Source organism: Xiphophorus maculatus, chromosome 4 (genome assembly GCF_002775205.1).
Source record: "Xiphophorus maculatus strain JP 163 A chromosome 4, X_maculatus-5.0-male, whole genome shotgun sequence".
Taxonomy (NCBI): Eukaryota; Metazoa; Chordata; class Actinopteri; order Cyprinodontiformes; family Poeciliidae; genus Xiphophorus; species Xiphophorus maculatus.
Genome location: NC_036446.1, coordinates 5,666,330 through 5,685,615, shown reverse-complemented (window position 1 = coordinate 5,685,615; position 19,286 = coordinate 5,666,330). Strand labels below are relative to the sequence as shown.

The 19,286-nt window shown below is 34.3% G+C and overlaps 1 protein-coding gene across 1 annotated transcript in view; it reads right to left on the bottom strand.

Moving 5' to 3' along the window:
• luzp2 (leucine zipper protein 2) overlaps positions 1–19,286 on the bottom strand; it is a 175,045-nt gene that overhangs the window by 93,012 nt on the left and 62,747 nt on the right. The window contains exon 2 of the mRNA XM_023332965.1: positions 2,334–2,451. Within this exon, the coding sequence (XP_023188733.1) occupies positions 2,334–2,451 (118 nt within the window). The remainder of the gene's footprint in view (positions 1–2,333; positions 2,452–19,286) is intronic.

Below are 19,286 nucleotides of genomic sequence, written 5' to 3'. Positions count from 1 at the left end.
CGTAGCACTGCTTTATTCTGCTGACGCTGATTTTGTTTGAAAAGTTAATGATATTTATGGAGATGGATCCTTAGCTCTAAAGCATAGATTTGTTCCACCGCCCAAATATGAGGGGTTTCCTTTGCCCAACCGCTGCCCTGCCAACATGCAGGAGCAGGTCCCCGGGCAAAGATGGGTGCCAGCTCTGCTTGCCTGGAGTGAACACACATCAAAGCCTGTGTCCTCAATGATGGTGGCCAGACGACCTGAGGTTTTACAACTTTTAACAGACATATGAAAAACTCACAGCGGAGCTGGAAATACACACAATTCCAAATGGACTATTCTTCGCTGGGTATTAATTATGCCAGAAAATTTTAAAACATCAACAGTAAGAGAATCATGGTCTACTTATAAGGTAGGTGGCATCATTTCCACAAACGTTTTTGATTTGATCACTGTGACTGAAAAATGTGACATAATTAAATTACCTGATTATATTAATTAATTTCCATTTACTTCAGGTAATGAACTTAGTCTTAAATAATTACCAGAATTTGGTATCTGAAAGTGAGATAATTGTGTTATGCAAAAATTCTCAGAACACTTTAACATCTAAATACTGAGCAATTTTAAAGTGTCCAAGGTTCTTTTATACCAACTGTTTTGCTGCTAAGAGATACAGTACATCCAAAGTATATATCCTTTTCTTTCCTGCAGGATATGAAATCAGACTAAACTTATAAGGTTTTTGTTTGTTAAGTGATAGAATATTAAGAATATGCATCCATTCGTTTATAATTTATCCCATCTTGCCCTTACAAAGTTGCTGTGCAAGAGGTGGGATACATCCTGAACATGATGTCAGCTTTTATTTTACTTTCATCAAAGTCAAAATTTTGCATACTAAAATGACAAAATCTTCAAATAACTCAGAAAAGCACTGATGATTACATCATGACTTAGCAAATTTCCTCTAGGCTGATAAAAAAACAACTTTGAAATTAAATGGAGGTACAGCTGTGAAAGAACGAACTGAAGTAAAAACAGAAGTAAACCAGAAAAAAACAAACAAAAAAAAACATAAAAAACTAATAAACACTAATAACAAAACCCAAAACAAATCCTAACACTTTGATGATAGTTTGATACATCTAAATGCAATAACTGTTGTTGAAAACATGACAAAATAAGGAGTGGTAGTTTGAGATGTTGAAAATCAATAAGGCTCCTAAATATACTGAAAAGCCATTGGAGGTCACTTATTATTAACAATAAATTGAAATGCTATTGAGATATATGTCTTAATTCTGTCATTATAAATATTGAATAATCTGATGTTGATTAAATGTCTATCAAGTTTTAAAACTAGTGAATATCAACTTTCAACCCATCTGAACGGTGGCATAAATTTAGTCTTTTATTTACTTCAGGAAATGAGTGACATTCATAACAAATGAAACTCAGTTTCAGAGAATGCTCTGAATTCGGATACTAAACTATTACTATGTAGTGCAACTCTCCTGACAGAGCAAAGCAGAGGAACGTCGTAACTGCAAGAGGTGATTGGGAAATTCAATAATTTAATAATTCAGGAAGAGCTAGCAGATGCTGATGTGGCAATCTGCTAGCTATCTGCTGCAATCTGGAGCTTTTAAAACTGAACCCGAGGCAAAGGAAACCCCTCAAATAAAATAAAAAATTTATGACGTTTACACTGTACAGAGCTGATGTAAACAACAACAAACAAAAATAAAAAGTAAACCTAAGAGAACAACAAAAAAGTACAAGTATCTAATGAAATCTAAAGAACAAGACGGAATCAATAATTACAACTTCAAATAAAAAACAAAAAAAAACAAACTGAAGCTAAATACTTATGATTTCAATTAAAACTTCCTTTTGAAATGTGTGGAGAATTTTGAAGAACAGATTGTGAAAAAATCTTTCTGTTGTAGCTCTGAAGAAGTTTTCATTTGTTATCATGTGTTTCTGCATGCCAAATCCATGTTATTTGGCTACAGCATTTTATGTGACGCTGTACAGTATATGTAGTAATGGTGTGTATTCTGAACTCAAAAACCCAGACACAGAAATCTAATTCTTTCAGTCACTTTCCAAAGCTTGTGGCCATAGATCAGGGTAGGGTCATAGATCAATTGCTAAATTGAGAGCTTCACCTTTTGGCTCAGGCAAAGCTCTTCACATATGATTAGATAATAATCATTTGGCTTACAGCATAATGATCAAAAAGCTAAGACAGAATTTTTTTTTTTTTCATCTTTGACCTACAACTCAAAACTACCAGCTGAAACATTGTGCAGAATTATAAAGAGAAGCAGTGTGTTTCTCACCTGAAGGTTGCCTTTTATGCTGTCCAATTCCTTTGATGTCTTTGAGAGCTGATGCAAGATGCTGCTTCGTTCACTGAAGACTTCTTTTAGCTTCTTCTCCAAACCATCGTAGCTTTGTCTATCGAGAGTAGAGAGATTTCACGATTTAATGTTTGCCATGAGCTGAGGAAATTCAATCATCAGAGAGCTCTTGAGAGATAGACGTGTTTCAACTTGCAGTAAAACACTTACTTTTAAAATAAAAGAACATCAGACAGAGACAGACACTTGTATCTGTTCAGCAGAAAAGTATTGCATAATCAAAACTTTACGTTTTGTTTTATATTTACTGAAGCTTGAATTAAAAAAACAAACTGTAAAATACAAATCACTGGGTCATTGATCAATTACCTGTCACACTGCAACATTTTACAGAATTATTTCAAAAAATGGAACATTGTGTAGTGATCTGCACTAAAATGTTTTGTGCCAAAACATGTTTAACAAAAACCATCGAGAATAACTAAGCATGTTCATTTTGCTATATCTAACCAGCAAGCTTATGATAATCCTAAATGCTTTAATAGAATGCAGCTTTACTTCATTTCATGGTTGTTTGACCTAAAAAGGAGTTACTTAATTTTTAAACACCCAGAATACCAGAGTTTAAAGCTCAGACTCTGGAAGGATCTTCAGGTGACCAAAGCCCTATGTTGGATAGTATGCCAGTTTTTTGATAAAAACAACAAAAAAAAGTTATGTTGCTCAAAAAGTTAGAAACAAAAGAGCTTTTGTGAACGTTAAGTTCTGTCATTTCTTTGAAGCGTATATCAATTTTGATAAACTCCTGCTCTAAATAATGCATACATGCTAAGAATCAGAGGGCGGACTTCACAATATTCTACTTCATCGGAGTCAGGCAATTTTCTGTGTTGTCACCATCAATTTTAATTTATTTTATGTTGAATTATCGACTGACAATTTAAGGAAAAAATATCAGTGGTCTAAGAGTTTCCTAATTGGTTAGATATTTTTTCTCTGAATTATTCAGATTGAGAACGGTGACTTAAACTGTAGTTTCAGAATACTGACATGAGTAAGCAGTCTGCATAATTTAATGTGAGGTTAAGTGATGTTAGTATTGTGTGATTGCTGTGATATTTAACTTGGAGTTCCATTGTTTCTGTTTCAGTGATGCACATGTGTATCATTCATGCCATTTGAGAGCTGTGGCACTTATGTAATATAATCTTTCAACATTTTCAAAAGAATCTGCGGTAGGTCGGCTATGTTGTGATGGAAATGAGCAGGTTACATTGACAAATGCATATTAAGGTTATGTAGAAGTTTTATATTCCTGTGGTATGGTGTCTTTCAATGCAATTGGAACTAAAAGAAAGTAGTGAGGGTTCCAAGGTTAAATTCTAATATCTAGAGAAAACTGAAAGAAGATTGAAAAGAAACTAAATAATCTGCTTACTTCCTGAAATCAATATATATAATATAATATATATATATATATATATATATATATATATATAATATAATATCTGATTCATCTGAGCGTTATATAGCTTAAAGACAAATGGATAACAACTTTTTTTTTATATGGGACGCGTAGGATGTGATTATGTGAATGACAAAAAAGTGTAATACCATTAAGACGTAAATTTAATCCCACAAAAATTAACAGATTTGACTAAACTGATTTCAGTGGTTAATGTTAGCAGACATGAAATATCCTTCAGCCACCTCTTCAGTAGACAACAGGAAGCTTACATGTACAGCACTCCCACATTTATTGGCACCAACGTTAAAGATGTAAGAAAACCCTTTAAACATATTCCCTATATGGTCCCATGTAAAACTAAAGGAAAGCTTCTGATACGGCATCCTTTAGTTTCATCGTATTTGTTCAGAGTTGGGAAAAAAATGCCTTAAGAACTTTTTTTGTCCTTACGCAGTCATATGAGTCCTGGATGATTCCATAAAAATGGATGCATCTTTGAAGTTTTAATTAGTAATCCACAAATCTCTTCTAACTCTTCAAAATATGAAACAAACCAGAATATAATATTCAAGTAAGGCAGACATGTGTTGATCTAGAAAAAGGTGGGAAACTGCAACAAGATAATGTGGAAAATAACACTAAGGACATTTACCCAACAGGAAGAAATTCTGTTTATTTTACAGGTTTTTCCATACTGTTACCAGGAATACTAAAATTGTCAAATGTCCTGAAAAAGAAACTGAGTTTCATCATGTCTTTGAAATAATTGAATACAACTTTCTTTATGTTATTTTTTTTGGCTTCACACTAAGCAGACTATATGGTTTTTTTTTTACAAATGAGTCTATATCTAATTAGTCTGATTTTATTCATCTTCTGCACTCAGAATAATTATTTGCCTTGATTTCTGTGTATGGTACGTTTCAGCAACATGGCAGTTTGAAGTTCTATCTTAGCGTCAAAAAGGTATGAAGTATACAGTCAGCTTTTGCTTGAATAAATTCAAGCAAAAACCTATTTATAACTAAACAAAATCAAAATTAAAAAGGCATTCAAAGCCAACATACAACTGATTAAATGGGTCTCTATTTTTTTTTTCTTTGTGGACAAACTGGCAAATTACTTATATATGTTCCTAATACTTATTTTTGCTTACTTCATCTTTTTTTAACTCATTCTTGTGAACCAGAATTTGCCTGAGCTTCCTTTTCCTGTGAATAAAAATAGAAAACAAAAACGCTTGTGGATGGAGCTTATAGTGCCACTGAATCTGAAACATTATTCTGAATCCATGGCTTCAGTTCAGTCTGGGCTTTCTTCCAAAAACCCTCTGCACCCCGTGTCATAGATCCCAGCAGCAGATCATACACAATAACACATAAATCACTAACAGAAAAGCAACACCTGGGAAATAAATAAATAACACAACGTACTAAATTCCACACTTGACTTGCTACCATATGGCATTGGCGGGAAATTTATTACAGGTTCATGCAACGAGGGAAGATAGGGTGAGAGAATCCTCCCAGTCTGCCGTATTATTCATTACCCGATGGAATTGGCCCTTGGGTATCCATGAAATGAATAAGGCCTGTAATTTGAGCCTCACTGACACAGAAACATGTATATCAGAATGACTTAAGTATTTTTATTTCAGCGACCCAATTCACTGTAAATTCCTCACTTGTGAAAACAAATAGTAACAGCTGCATAATTGTACCAAAGAATTCAGTACTCTAGCATGCTCTGTCCAAACAAAGCCTATGCTTGTTTGAGTCAGCGATGTTGATGACAGCTAAAATGCCTGACACGAAAAAGCTTCTAATCAGAAATGGCTCCACCAGGCAAAAGCCCATATAAAGCAGCAGTGATGAGATAATGAAATCCTCTTTTTTTGGAGCTGTGTGAATTGATCCCTGGCTGTCATAATGAAACTCATCAAACTCCTAAGATTAAGAGGGAGGTATCATTTAAAAAAGCAGATTACAGAGGACAAATATTTATATACCCTTATAATCTCATAGCAGATTTCAGAACATTTTTCCCTGCTTACCCTGTAGTGGAAATAGAACTGCTGATGCCATTTGAAGCACAATAGAAAATGAAAGTTGATTTAAAAAATGTTTAAGACACACTGACCTCTAAATACCTGTAAGTACTTTTATCACAGTTAAAAATGCCAGACATGACTTGAATTTCAATGAGCTGCCTTATACTAGAGATTTAGTTGAAACACTCCACAGCTTCACAGCATGTTATAATTGAAAAAAAAAATTCTCTATAGAAAACTATTTTTCTATGATGACTTTCATAGATTTGGGTCACTCTTTGTGCAAACTAAGCACTAGTTTGGTATTTGAGTGTCTTTATTGTGGCTTTCAATATTGTCACCTTCCTAAAATAATGGCCAGAGTCATTTTTGCCAACTGTGATTTTGGGGGAAAAAATCCCCCAAAATTTTATATATATATATATATATAAAAATCCTTACCACTTGTCTTCGTTGTGAATCAGCTCACTGTTATGTACTAATCATCCCTCCCTATACACAGACTTTTGGGCTTCCTTGAATCCTATTTCACTTCACCTACTTAAAATCACATGATACGCAGATGGTGTTTTGGTTCTTTGTTTTTAAGATAACTCAGTTGTCATCCCAATTGTGCCTTCAACATGACTACATTTAGAATCTCTATGCAATTCAACATTACACTAGAAGGCATTAAAAGGTAAACCTGACATGGGCTGTTGGAGAAGTAATGTATCTAACAGTCGATAGCAACTCTCAAGGTCAGGAGTTTGATATGCCTGATTTTAACAAAGCTGCAAGCTAAAGGCTCAGGTCGCTGACTCTTAAAGGCAACATATTGAACGTGGTACAGGTAAGTGGACAAATTAAATGTCCATCGGTATAACAAGAACAGTAACTCTAAAGCACGGTGTCCGGTGTGAGGCAACTTTTAGATGTTTTGTTTTTCTTTTGTTTCAAATATATTTCCCAGGTATGTTTAAAAAGATAAGCTTTTCAATCCACTTTAATCATAAAAATTTTTAAACAAGTCTGTTTTACAAAATATCTCGACATATTTGGACAGAGCTTTTAGTCTAGTCTCTGCAAGCATCCATCAAAACATTCAAGGACACATTGCATAATGGACTCAGCTCATGGTTAGCTGCATGCATATAATCAGGATCAAATTAATCTTTATGTCTAATGTCCATATTGCTTCATTATTTTTACATTTTGCTTGGAAGAGAGCAAAATTTGGGAAATTATCTCCTTGCCTGTTTTGAGACTGTATTGGCTATTGACTTTAAATTATGCAGTGACATTGAAGATATTCTCCACCACAGACTGCTTAGCAATTAGCTGCAGTAAACATGAGAAGCTCAGTGTGTGTCAGCAGGTTGAGTAACCCAATGCCTTCCGCTCCACAACATAAGCAAAGCTATTTCTGGAAAATTTACAAGAGACAGACAGCATTTTAGACAAGGACAAATTAAAGGATTCCCTGGGGCTCAGTGCCTTTGGAGGCCTCTCCACTATGAGACCTGTCACTTTAATACCCACCAACAGCCTCTTCTGAGCTCTATCAATCACGCATTTCAAATGTCAGCTGTGCACATAATTCAGCGAACACACAGACAGCAAGCTGCTATCTTTTAGGCATAACCAGATGTTTTTTTGGACACAAAGTAGCTTTTCAGATGAAGATATTTGAATATTTCCCAACAGCTTACGGCCTACAAAAAAGAAAGTCTCACTTTCTATTTGAGTCAGACTACCTTGAAAACATGAACACAGTGAACCAAAAAATTATTGTCCAACACAAAGTAACTTTCCACACTGAAATATTTGTATATTTTCCAAAAATGTACAGCCTACAAAAAGTGTATCATCTCATAACTCAGTCGGAGTACCATATAAACATAAGCTTTTAGAACTTTAAAGGGTTCCCATCAACACAAAGTAAATTTCCAGACTGAGAAATTTTAATATTTTACAGCAACTTTCTGAAAATGGTAATCTGATTAAATAAATCTGACAATTGTTTTCAAAGCTTGAACTAGCAAATGAATACTTAAACACTGGCTGTGTTGCCAAGGAGAATATTCAAACTTAACATAACATAGTTCTGATTGTAAGATCAACAGTAAATATCTAAAGTTTTTGAAGGCAGTATCCTCAAAAATTCTACTGAGCATAAAACATCCAGCAGATTCTGGGCAGCCAGTGGTTTAAACTGTACTTCCAATTTCAGGCTGGATTAATTATGCTGTTGAAACTGGGCAAATAAATACTTTTAATAAGGAGGGCTGCCCAAGGCCTGTCAGCAAATTAATATATTCTTCTAGCAGAGCATGACCACCATAGAGCATCTAAAACAAAAGTCAGTCATGTTTACCAACTGCTGTATAAACAAGGCAGACAGCAGGGAATATTAATTGCATGCATGTCAGGGGATGTCTGACACTAAATCTGCCTTAATTGTTCAGTCAGGGGAAATGATGAAACAACTGGTGATGAGGAAGCCAATTTTGTTTGGTTAATAAAGGTCAGTGCAGTTTAGAGACCTTGAATGTCTCAGTATGTTAGGATATTAGTTTTAGATGTTCATTTGATTTTTTTTTTCTTCTGTTTTGTACTTTTATATTATTCACAAAAGGCAGACCTTAAAATATTACCTGTAACATTTCTCCACAAATAACTTCTGTTTTACTAATTTGTGATGAATATTGTGAATATGCACTAACTGAAACAAAGTTTTTTGTCACTTCAGCACAGTGAAAATTTTCACTTTTCATTTTTTCATGATTATTTTTTCTGCCATTTCCGCAGATCCTATGTTAAAACAATTTAAACAGACTCTACAATAATAAAAGCTGGTTTGCTTTGTCAACAAGTGCAGAGTAATTTCAATTTACATATTTATTGCTCAAACTGAAAAATTAAGCTAAGACAAACCAGTTTTACACTGGAAATATTGTTAATCTTACCTGTTTTCTTGTTTATTTAGAAAATGCATAGTGAGAATTAAAAAAAAAAGTTTTCCAACTGGTTGTACATTTTGATAACAGCTACCATTAAATGATCTACATTTATCAAGTCAATATAGTATAAAACTGAACTAGTGAAAGAACATTTAAAAAAATGTACAAGATCCCTTTAATTTTTATCCCAGGAATTGAGTTCCTCTTTAGTCATTTTTTTAAGTCATGTAATTTTCAACCATGAGAAATTTAGGGCACTGAAAAAGAAATACTTAGCATATCAGATGAATAATTAAATAATTACTCTAAGGCTTTTTTAATGCATAAGTAGGAGACACTTTCAGTGCCTCTGTTTATTTCACCCTATCTCTCTGCATATAGCTACTAAGAAATAATCACTCCTTTTAGGTAAGTACCTCATGAAAAAGGAGGGAACATTTTCAATGCTGAAACCTCCCTCTCCCTTTACTCACATCAAAACACGTACACACAAACCACAAAAAAGTATAAACATATAGCTGGTTAGAAGAAAAATGTCTCATCGTACCAACAAAAAAAAGCTAAGCTTATACGACCTTGAGTTTGACTGGATTTGGTCATTTTCTATCTCAGTCTTAACAATTCATTTGGTCACTACATTGTCAATTTTCACTGTGACATAAAATTATATTGATGATGCTATGTTTTTATTGGACATTTTGGAGTAGATTCGTACACTGAGAACAATAACAACTGATAATCCACACATGAGGAAAACCTAAATGTTGAAATTGCAGCTGATACCACAGTGAGACTCATTCATGGGAATGATGATCTACAGTGAGGAAGTCGCATAGCTGCAAGGCTGGTGCAAAGGCAGTGATGTGTACAGAACAAATGAGAGGATCATCAACTTCTCAAGGTCCTGACCTGAGAACACACCCCTCAGCATCAGCATTAGTACTGTGCAGTAGGGAGTATAGACAGCATTAAATTCCTTGGAGAGATCTCTGACCTCACCTGGTCAAAGAACATCATGGTGATTGTGAAAACAGCCCTACAATTTCAGAGGAAACTCTAACCTATCAAGCCCTACCAGCATCCTCTCAGTGTTCTACAGAGCTGTGGTTGAGAATGTGTTGAGAAACTATCTCAAAGTGGGAATCCAGCTGCATTATGGCAGACAAGGGTCCTGTAGAAGATATACAGAGGAGTGGAGAAAGTCATTGGAGTGTCTATATCGTCTGTCCAGCATCTGTTGCAGAGTTGCTGCAGGAAAAGAGCACTAAATACTGTCGGAGATCCAACCTGAACTGCTGCTGTGAGGCAAATAGTATCACATGTAGGCCTGTCACGATAGCAAATTTTGCTCAATGATTAATTGTCTCAAAAATTAAGATATTCCACACTTTTATTTAGAAACATGATACTAAACAACTATTAGATTTATGTTGATTATTGTAAGATAGTTTCATGTTTAAGTGTATTTTCCCATCTATGTTTCTAAAATAAATCTGATCATTGCAATTTTTGAGACCTGTGTCATATTACCCACAGACCAGAAATGCACAACCGAAATGAACAGCTTTCAGCCACAAGCTGTTAGAAAGCAAAACTGCAGATAGGATTATGCACTTTGCATTATTGGATCTATGTTGTTTATTTGGGTAAGCATTAATTTAGTTTTCATCTTTCTGAGAGAAACCTTTTAACTTTGGGATTTCCTATTAGATGTGCAAGTAAATTATTTAATATCTGGACTTTGTTTCTTGGTTTTTGATGATTTTTCTACTGTCATTTTTATCTACAAAGCTTGTGTTTCCTTTTAATTTTTCAACTATATTGCTTTACTGAAATTATATATTTGCAGTTTTCCACAGGGGTGGGTGGACTTGTTCTTGGTTCCAATGGCTTTATCCCCCAACTAACAACTACTATCACGCAAATGGCTTTAAAAGCATCCAAAGTACATCTAAAAACTGCAACCTTCAATTAAAGGTAGAATTTGAGTGCATCTAATGCACTTTCATCCATTCGTGGTTTTCAAAGCAGATATTCTAGCATCAATAATTGTGCTATTATAAAGCTAGATAGGCATTTTTACTCTAAAATGGCACACTGGCAGACTTCAATGCTCAGTATCTTGAGTGACAGAGTGTTTTTGTGGGCGGGTTGAAAAAATTTTTTCTTATGTTTTGACAACGTCTAATCAGGCTTTCCATCTAGTGCTCTTGGTCAATTCACCAACAAACAATATGACAAAGAAAACATCCAGATATTCGGAGAACTAAAATGGTATGTTTGTCTTATTAGCCACCATAATGCCTTGTATGTAAATTATATCTTGAAGCATTATATTTTATGGCCATAAATATACACATGTAAACTCCACCCAAAAAAAGGCCAGGCCAGACTGCGATTAAAAACCCAGAACTGAGTTAGTGTGAGGAAAAACCTCAATGTCCTGCACAACAGTGCTACAATTTTAATATTATATTCATTTTTGTCCAGTGGACGCCCATCACAGACAAAAATAAACTGTTGTGCTTGACAAAATGACTAAAGGATTAAAGTGACTGTCTAAACCTTTAATCCGTGAACACTCAGGTGTTGTTAAAAGTGGATTTCTTCACAGATTTCCATTTCCCTTAGGAATAATCACAGTTGGTTGGTAAAATTGTTGTTTATGAAATGTCTTTGTGACTGTCATCACAAAGATACTCAATTTATTATCTATGGGACAAACATTTCGTCACCTTCCTAAAATAAAGGCCAAAGTCATTTTTTGCTAAAACTGACTGGTGCTAATAAGCCTCAGTTATCTGTCTAACTCCAAAATTTAACACCATTAGAGAGGAGGTAAATGGCTGAATTTGCTCTCTGCTCTGCAGCTCCTCCCCCACAGCGGAGCCTGCTGTGAATGTACAGAATAGTGAGCATGGCCACCACCAACAACAGTTTGTTGCTCCGCCATTAGTTTGTGCATCCATGATTGACAGTGCTAAGATCCTCCTTCTGACTCTGACTGGTTGTTTCTGATTGAGAGTGGTGTATTTCTAAAGATGGCTGTAGAGTTGCTGGGAAGAGGTAGAGGAGCTCGATGTTTTCACTGATGATCTGTATTATATTATACTGTCAGGGCATAGTGACAGTTTTAAGAAATATTTTAAAAAGAAATTTTTATAAAAGCTACCATGTTTTTAACAGTACATATGTGCACATATATTTTGAGAAGTATTTATTAATGAGGTGAATACTAATTGAAGTCATGTGCTATAGTCATTTGACTATACCTAGTAATAATATTTAGCTCATGCATAGTAGTTACAAATTTAAAGTACAAGAACTCAGTTTTGGCATCAGAACTCAATAACAAAGAACCATGTAGTTTAACTTATGTTTTACTTAAACATGACAATCTTCAGAGGAGTACAAGATCCAACAGCTTGTTGTATCCACTGTCTTTTGGCTCACCTTTAAATGCAATTTGGTAAAAGTTCAAGAAAATGACTGGTTATTATACAATGATTTGAACAAATCAAACAAAATTGCTTGTCTCACAAACAAAAATGGCACAAACACAAATGTGTTTGTGTTTCAAATATTTACATGAAATATTTGACACGTAAATACAATAAACAGCGCTTGTCTCATAAAATGGGCCTCTCCAGACTGCCGTTTCTTTTTTCTGCTCATCTGACCAGTAGCTGTTAAGTTGGAAACTGGCAACAAACCGAAATTTGAAACTGATTCACATCAAGGGCAATCAGTGAAGCCTCTTCTCGACTTCCAAGTGTCACTCACGGAAAACACAAGAGGATGAGTTAAGCCAGGCAAAAGAAAAGGGCGGGCTGGTGTGTGAGGTGGAGAATTTAAAATTGTCTGACGGATGTGACTTGATTACTGGTTAACTATCCTGCTGGTGCACCACTCTGGTCTGGGGGAGAAACCTGCTGGTAGCTGGATTATCAATTTGGAGAAGGCAAGACTATTAGAATGTTGTTTCACTTCAGGCAGACTGACAATAATGGGGCCACTGCCTTTCTCTCCACTTGAAGTTGTCTTTCCGGTTGTTATTTGCCTCAGTGTTTTGCAACCTAACTAAAAGTAAATGTTCATGTCAAACATAATAACAAATTTGTTTTCTGTTGGTGTGCTGTAGCAGTTGTGCCTGCAATGTTTAAATTTTCGCACGAATCTGCCCACCATTCTAAAGAGTGGACACAAAACACCCTTCAACTTAAGTGCGTTGGTAAAATGGCTAAGTTTGAAATTCATAATTTTGTAGAAACAACCAGCAGGGAAGTGAGAGCAATATTGATTCTCTTATATAGCCTCTTCAACATATAGACTTCTTTTTGTAAAATCATATAAATATAATATCCCTCAAGGCTCAAATGTCAAGAAACATGGCCCTAATTCAATATGCATTTACAAAAAACACAAATATTTCGCCTGGATATAGCCTGTGTTCAGGCTGAAATTTAGTTCAAACAAGTTGTGAATAAGTCACATAACATCAGGGTTATTCACCAGTTTACAAAAATGGTTAACTCAAGACGGCTGCAATATAAACCGTGGAATTTATTTGTTGTATTATTAAAAGTTCTGTCCCTTCAAAAAAAATCTGTCATGTTACAAACTTCACTGTGTGATTTTATTAAACACATGTTGGGCCAGCTCAACAGATTATTAAACATCCCAGAAGAAGGAACAAGACAAAAACGGTATAAATTCTGATGACTAGTTTTTTTTCTTTGTTACGTATTTTACTGATTCTTTTTTTCTTTTTCAGAGTTCATACAACATTTTATGCAGAAGGATGCTAGAACAACTGTTGTCATTCTGTAACACTATGTAACAGTATAGTGTTACATATGTGTAACACATGTGTTTTATAGTGTAAAAAGTACTTTTTACACTATAAAAAGCACTTTATAACACAAAGTGCTTTTTTGTGCTATTAAAAAGCACAAAAAGTCTGGCAGCCCTCCTAAATGAATATTAATGTAAATTGACTGAGGTCTGTAATGACACAAACAATGTATTCAGTTTAGATTAAAAGTCAATATGTCTGTTTTTAACTTCATTTCTTAAACAGTATTTACCACTTGGAAACTTATAATCAAAATCTGACAACACATATATCTCCAATCTTTGTTACTAGTGTTCCCTTTTACTTATTTGTAATAAATCAGGTTTTCAAACACCCACAATTAAATTAACATTGTATTTGATCCATTTTTATTAAAAGAGCTCAGCTAGAAAGTTGTGTTCTACAACAGCATATCCAGTAGTGCAAGTTAAATGTTTCCATTTCTAATTTTTAAGATATTACATTAAGATTACTGTTTAAAAGTTATGGAAAGCATTATTCATTATCAAATTATCCTGATAGATATTTGTTTGAGGATGCTCTTTCTCTGATGTTGTTATTAATCTTGAGGCTAAGAATTAACCTCCACAAAACTTTGGGGAGAATGATTTACAACACTAGTACAAGCAGTAAACAGCTATTCATATGGCATCAGCAAAAGTTTTTACAAATATCACTTAATTACCTGCTGAGGGAGTTCATAAATGTTGAAGAAGCAACTTTTTAATTTCTCACAAGACACTATGTTGTCTGAAACAGTTCCATTTATGATTACATAAAACCACATTATTCTGTTGCTTTTTGATAGGTAAAAGAAAATCATTGGAAAAGCACTGTATAAAGAATTCCTCAGGGGATCTAGTAGGACAGTGCATACAGAATTTGAAGTTTTATAAAACCTAAATGTTGCGAGTTATATTTAACTTCATAAATTTAATGATAACTGAACAGGTTTTGAAATACATAGATAGGAAGATGTGCTATAGGAACAGCTACTGCATGTTTGTACATAATAAATAAAAAGAGATAAAACAGTTTCTTGTCTTGAAACCCAACATTTTCATATTAAACGTTGCTTACAGCGTTATTAGACATTAATGAGGTGTTCACCAGCAGGATGAGAGAAAAACGTTACTGTGTGTTACAACTTATGATTTATTTTAATTTCCCCTTGTTTTGCCCCAACAATGTTTTTTGCTTTTTTGTTGTTTTATTTCCCTTTAATGCAAAGCAGTTTAAATTGCCTTGTTGCTGAAAATGTGCTATGTAAATAGCATTGTTTTTTTTCTTGAAATTAATTCCAGTGATGTTCAGACACTTTGTTTTTAAAATAAAATGAAAAATAATCAAGAAGTGAAAGAAAGATCAAAAAAGATTTTAGAAGTAGAAGACTGGTATTTTCTTTAAGCTGTACTATATAAGTATAATCACAAACAATTGCTGGCAAGATTTGTGACCTCAATAATGTTGAAAATAATGTTTAAAACCTATTCTCTGGTTTATCAAAAAGATTTCAATTCAGCTCCATGTCATGACCCCTGCATCTCTGCAGTGTGCAGAGTGAATACAAAAAGATGTTTCAAGTACAGGATGAACAAGATGACAGATGGCAGCATGCTGATATGGTTTCTGAAAGGATAAACTACAGAAGAACATGATGTTATGTTCATTTTCAAACATAAATGTTTTCAGCTAACAGAGGCTTGTGCAGCCTCCTGCAAAGTCAAGATTACCAAATGATTTTTAATCTTGAAATTGATAAATCACCAAGCTAAAACATGGTACATATCTTTACTCATCACAGGGACAAGGCAATGATCCTCTCTTTAATCTGCATGAGTTGCATATCAAATTTGTAATTACAGTTATTAGCATTTTAGGTACAAATGCAATCCTAATCTGGAGCCCATTTACATTCCTTTCACTGAACTGTGCCACATATGACTGTACTGAAATGGATATTATCTCTGGTGCTACAAATAAATCCAATCTGAAGAAGGACTGAAGTGAGCCAAGGTTAATAGAGGTCCTCACCCCTAGTTGATAAAAATAAATGTGGGCAGCTGTGGTCTTTCACAAGAGTGACAAAAAAAGCATTTTGAAATTAGATTCCTCTTCCTCCACTCTCACTGAGACAATTATCCTGTTACCATAAAGTATTTGATGCATTCCTCCATATAACAGTGTAATCAATGTTTGTTCTAATAGCTACAAGTACCAAGAGCAAAGTGTTAGCAACCACATTGTGGATCAGGTATATTTACAGAAGCAAAAATATGAAGGAAAATTAGTTGTTTTTAAATCGGTAACTTATAGACAAAGAGAGCAAATAAAATCAAAGCATAAAAGTTTGAAATGTACCTACATTTTATAGCACAATTAAGTAACTATGTTAACTTCAGTTATAAAAATGCCATATATATCATATGTAACCTAAAGGAAATTTGGATTTATCGTCTTAAAATTGAGCCTCTGTCTCTTTAATAACTCCTGCTCTTTCTGAAACTTTGCCTTTAGGAAGTCATCACAACATCGCTGCTCTATAAATTTTTTAATAACGTTTTCACCAGCGTTGCACAGAAAAGTAGTTTTTATAATGAGTTCAACTGTGAGACATAAGCTCGAAAGCATGGAAACTGAAGCTCCAAGGACAAGTTGCCTATCAAAGCGGTGCTAGGTCAACCCAAGTGTTTCGCACAGTTCAGTGGCTGCCAAGACTAAAGGACTTCTCAAACATGCACGAAAAAAAATCAAGCCGACACTCCAAGTATGATTTTGATGAGGAATTAACATTATAACATGATGTCAAACTAAAAAGAGTCAGTAAAGTATGCAAGTATGTATGTGAATGTACTCATTAGTTGTAATTTCAGTCCCACCTAGTTTATAGATATATTTTTGTTTCTTGTTAAATATGTTTAACTCCTTAGATACTTAAGTTAGATTTTCTTCTTTTAATAAAGAAACTATTTTTTATTGTGTTGTTACTGTTAAGCACAAGAGCCACAGCTACTCCAGGGTCATTTCTCCTTACCTTTGTATTAGTTAAGCTCAGCGTCTTTTGTACCAAGCTCTGTCAGCAAAACCGTCAATCACACCTTTGTTGTTATGCCCCAGGTACCTGGACTCGCAGGATTTACCACTTGTTAACATGCTCAATGTGCTGAATTCTCTTTCAACTTGACCCTGTCTCGAAGAACACCTGCGCAATGAAAAGACAGAAACCTTTCTCTCGTTGCCTGCTTCTATATTTTTTCTTTTTTACTTCCATAACTTGTAGTAAAAGTGCACTTTTAAATGTATCGGAGAAGGTTTGGCTAGGGGCATTATTTCATGGTGGGACACTTTGAAGTAGGTTCATCATTCATCGCTTGAAATTTCCTTCAACAGGAATACTTGTCAAAAATATTAACAGAATAAGGACTTGCAGCTATTTTGAATAGCAATGAGGTAAGAGATATGCTTCATTTGCTCTAATCAGGCATAAAACGGGATTATAAAGATTTATTTCTAAATGGAAAGATCATGGTCACAGTGATTTGCAAATTTCGACTGAACCCACTCAATGAAGATCACTGCAGATTAGCGTTGTAATATCTACATGTTTTTATGCAGAAAATATAATCTATAACCCTGTCAGTTCAGAATGCACATATACCAAACAGCGTTTAATACATAAACACATGCGCAATGATTATGTGCAACCAAGTGCACAATGCAATGTTCTGTAGAGCAACTTTAAAAAGGGACACCAAAATAAAACAGAGGATTCCCAGCTATCACTAATCTCTGCAATTTGCAGCTACATTTGAGACAGAAAATGCTATGTATCTTTGAAGAGAAAAAAGGCATGCAGCTGGCTCTGCACTTACGGTAATTACTCATTTGAAACATCATCAAGCAGAATGCAAACAAAGAGAAAAATCTGCTAATGTCCAAATGGCTACCTGTAGCATCCAATCAGCCTAAACTTCATATATGCTATAATAGGCAAGATGGTAAAATCTCTGTTGATAAAAGGTGATTTTACCAGCAGTTGTGCATATGTTGAATTCAGGTACAACTGGGACAGTAGGTTGCTGAAATATCAAAACAACACCAAAGTGTTTTAAACATGTTTAAATCTGAAATATGAGAAAAGTTTTAATAAAGAAAATTTAAACATTAACATTAACCATCCTCAAGTAGTTATAATGTTGTACAATCTGTGTATTATACATATGTAACATATAATACATTATTTATCATGTATAATGTATAGATAATGTACATTATCTATAATGTATAATGTATTACATTATACATACTTTAATTACTGAAAAAAAAATCTTCCCAAATCTCCAGTTGGTTCTGTACTTGTTTTCTGTTTTAGAAGTTTAGCAGTCTAATTTCTGAGTTTGGTGTAGATTACACACACCAATTAATATGATTTTCAAAAACTATGTCTGTTCATACACCACTTCACATTTTACTCTTCATAATTTAGCAACAAATATACAGAAAGAAAAGGTACAAAAAGAGAAAATACTGTATCAATGTACTGTCATGGAAAAAAGTCTGGATGAGATGAAGCAACAAATTTATTAACACCTTGCAAAGTAAGAACAAAATTCAGAGTCAAATGAGTCTGTTGAGTCTCTAACAAGTAGTTCATTCTGGCTGTCTTTTATAGATTCTGGTCAGCAGATCTTGTGACAGCAAGCTGGCACTGTTTGTGGGTGTTTCCCAGCAAATGGGAAAAATGACTGCGTTCATTGAACTATATGTGTGAAGTTGTGGATTGTTATGCACCAAGGATATTGTGGAGCTCAGCACAAATGGTCTTGGGGTTGTGTTTGTTGTTAAGGAGGACAGCTTTGATCCATATATGTATCACAGAGTATAGGAAAGTAATGCAGACATTAGTTCTAAGTATCAAGTATCCATCCATGACACTGTCTCTCATGCCTCCCTCCACAAGATGCCGCAAATATCAGAAACCACCACTGTGTCTATGTGAGACCAGCTGACCTATCTTATGACAAGAATATGCATTTAATCTAAAAGAATTAGATTATGAAATACATTATAAAATTGTCAGTTTTATGAAGCTCATTTTGATTGAATGTAAACATTTAGTCTTGGTCAATTGACACTTTTCATCAATAATGGTCAAATTTGATGAGTGCAGATGTCCTGTCTTTTCCACATTTCCATATTTTATCTAAAGCCAAGGATTGCAGAGACCCCATCTCAAGGTCAGTTTTATTCAAACTGTAAAAGGTTTTGTCATTTCTTCCTTAATTTACGTCATTCCTCTGCCATAAAGACACTGGAATTTACAATGTTTACAAAAAGAATTCACCAAATCAATCATGATCAAATTCAACAACAAAAACTACAAAAAACTACAAAACAGTTTTGCAAGGAAGACTGGAGTAGATCTGCAAGTCTGACCTAGACACAGGAGGTGAATGTTTATGCAATCACTTGTTTAATGTTACGTATTTGTATTTAGTCTGCATTATTTTGTAGAAATTAGTCTTTATTTTGACAGAGTTTTTTGTATGGGTAAAACTTACAAGAGTGTAAATACATTTTATAGGCAATGGATATGCAGTTGACTGTTGTCTGTTGC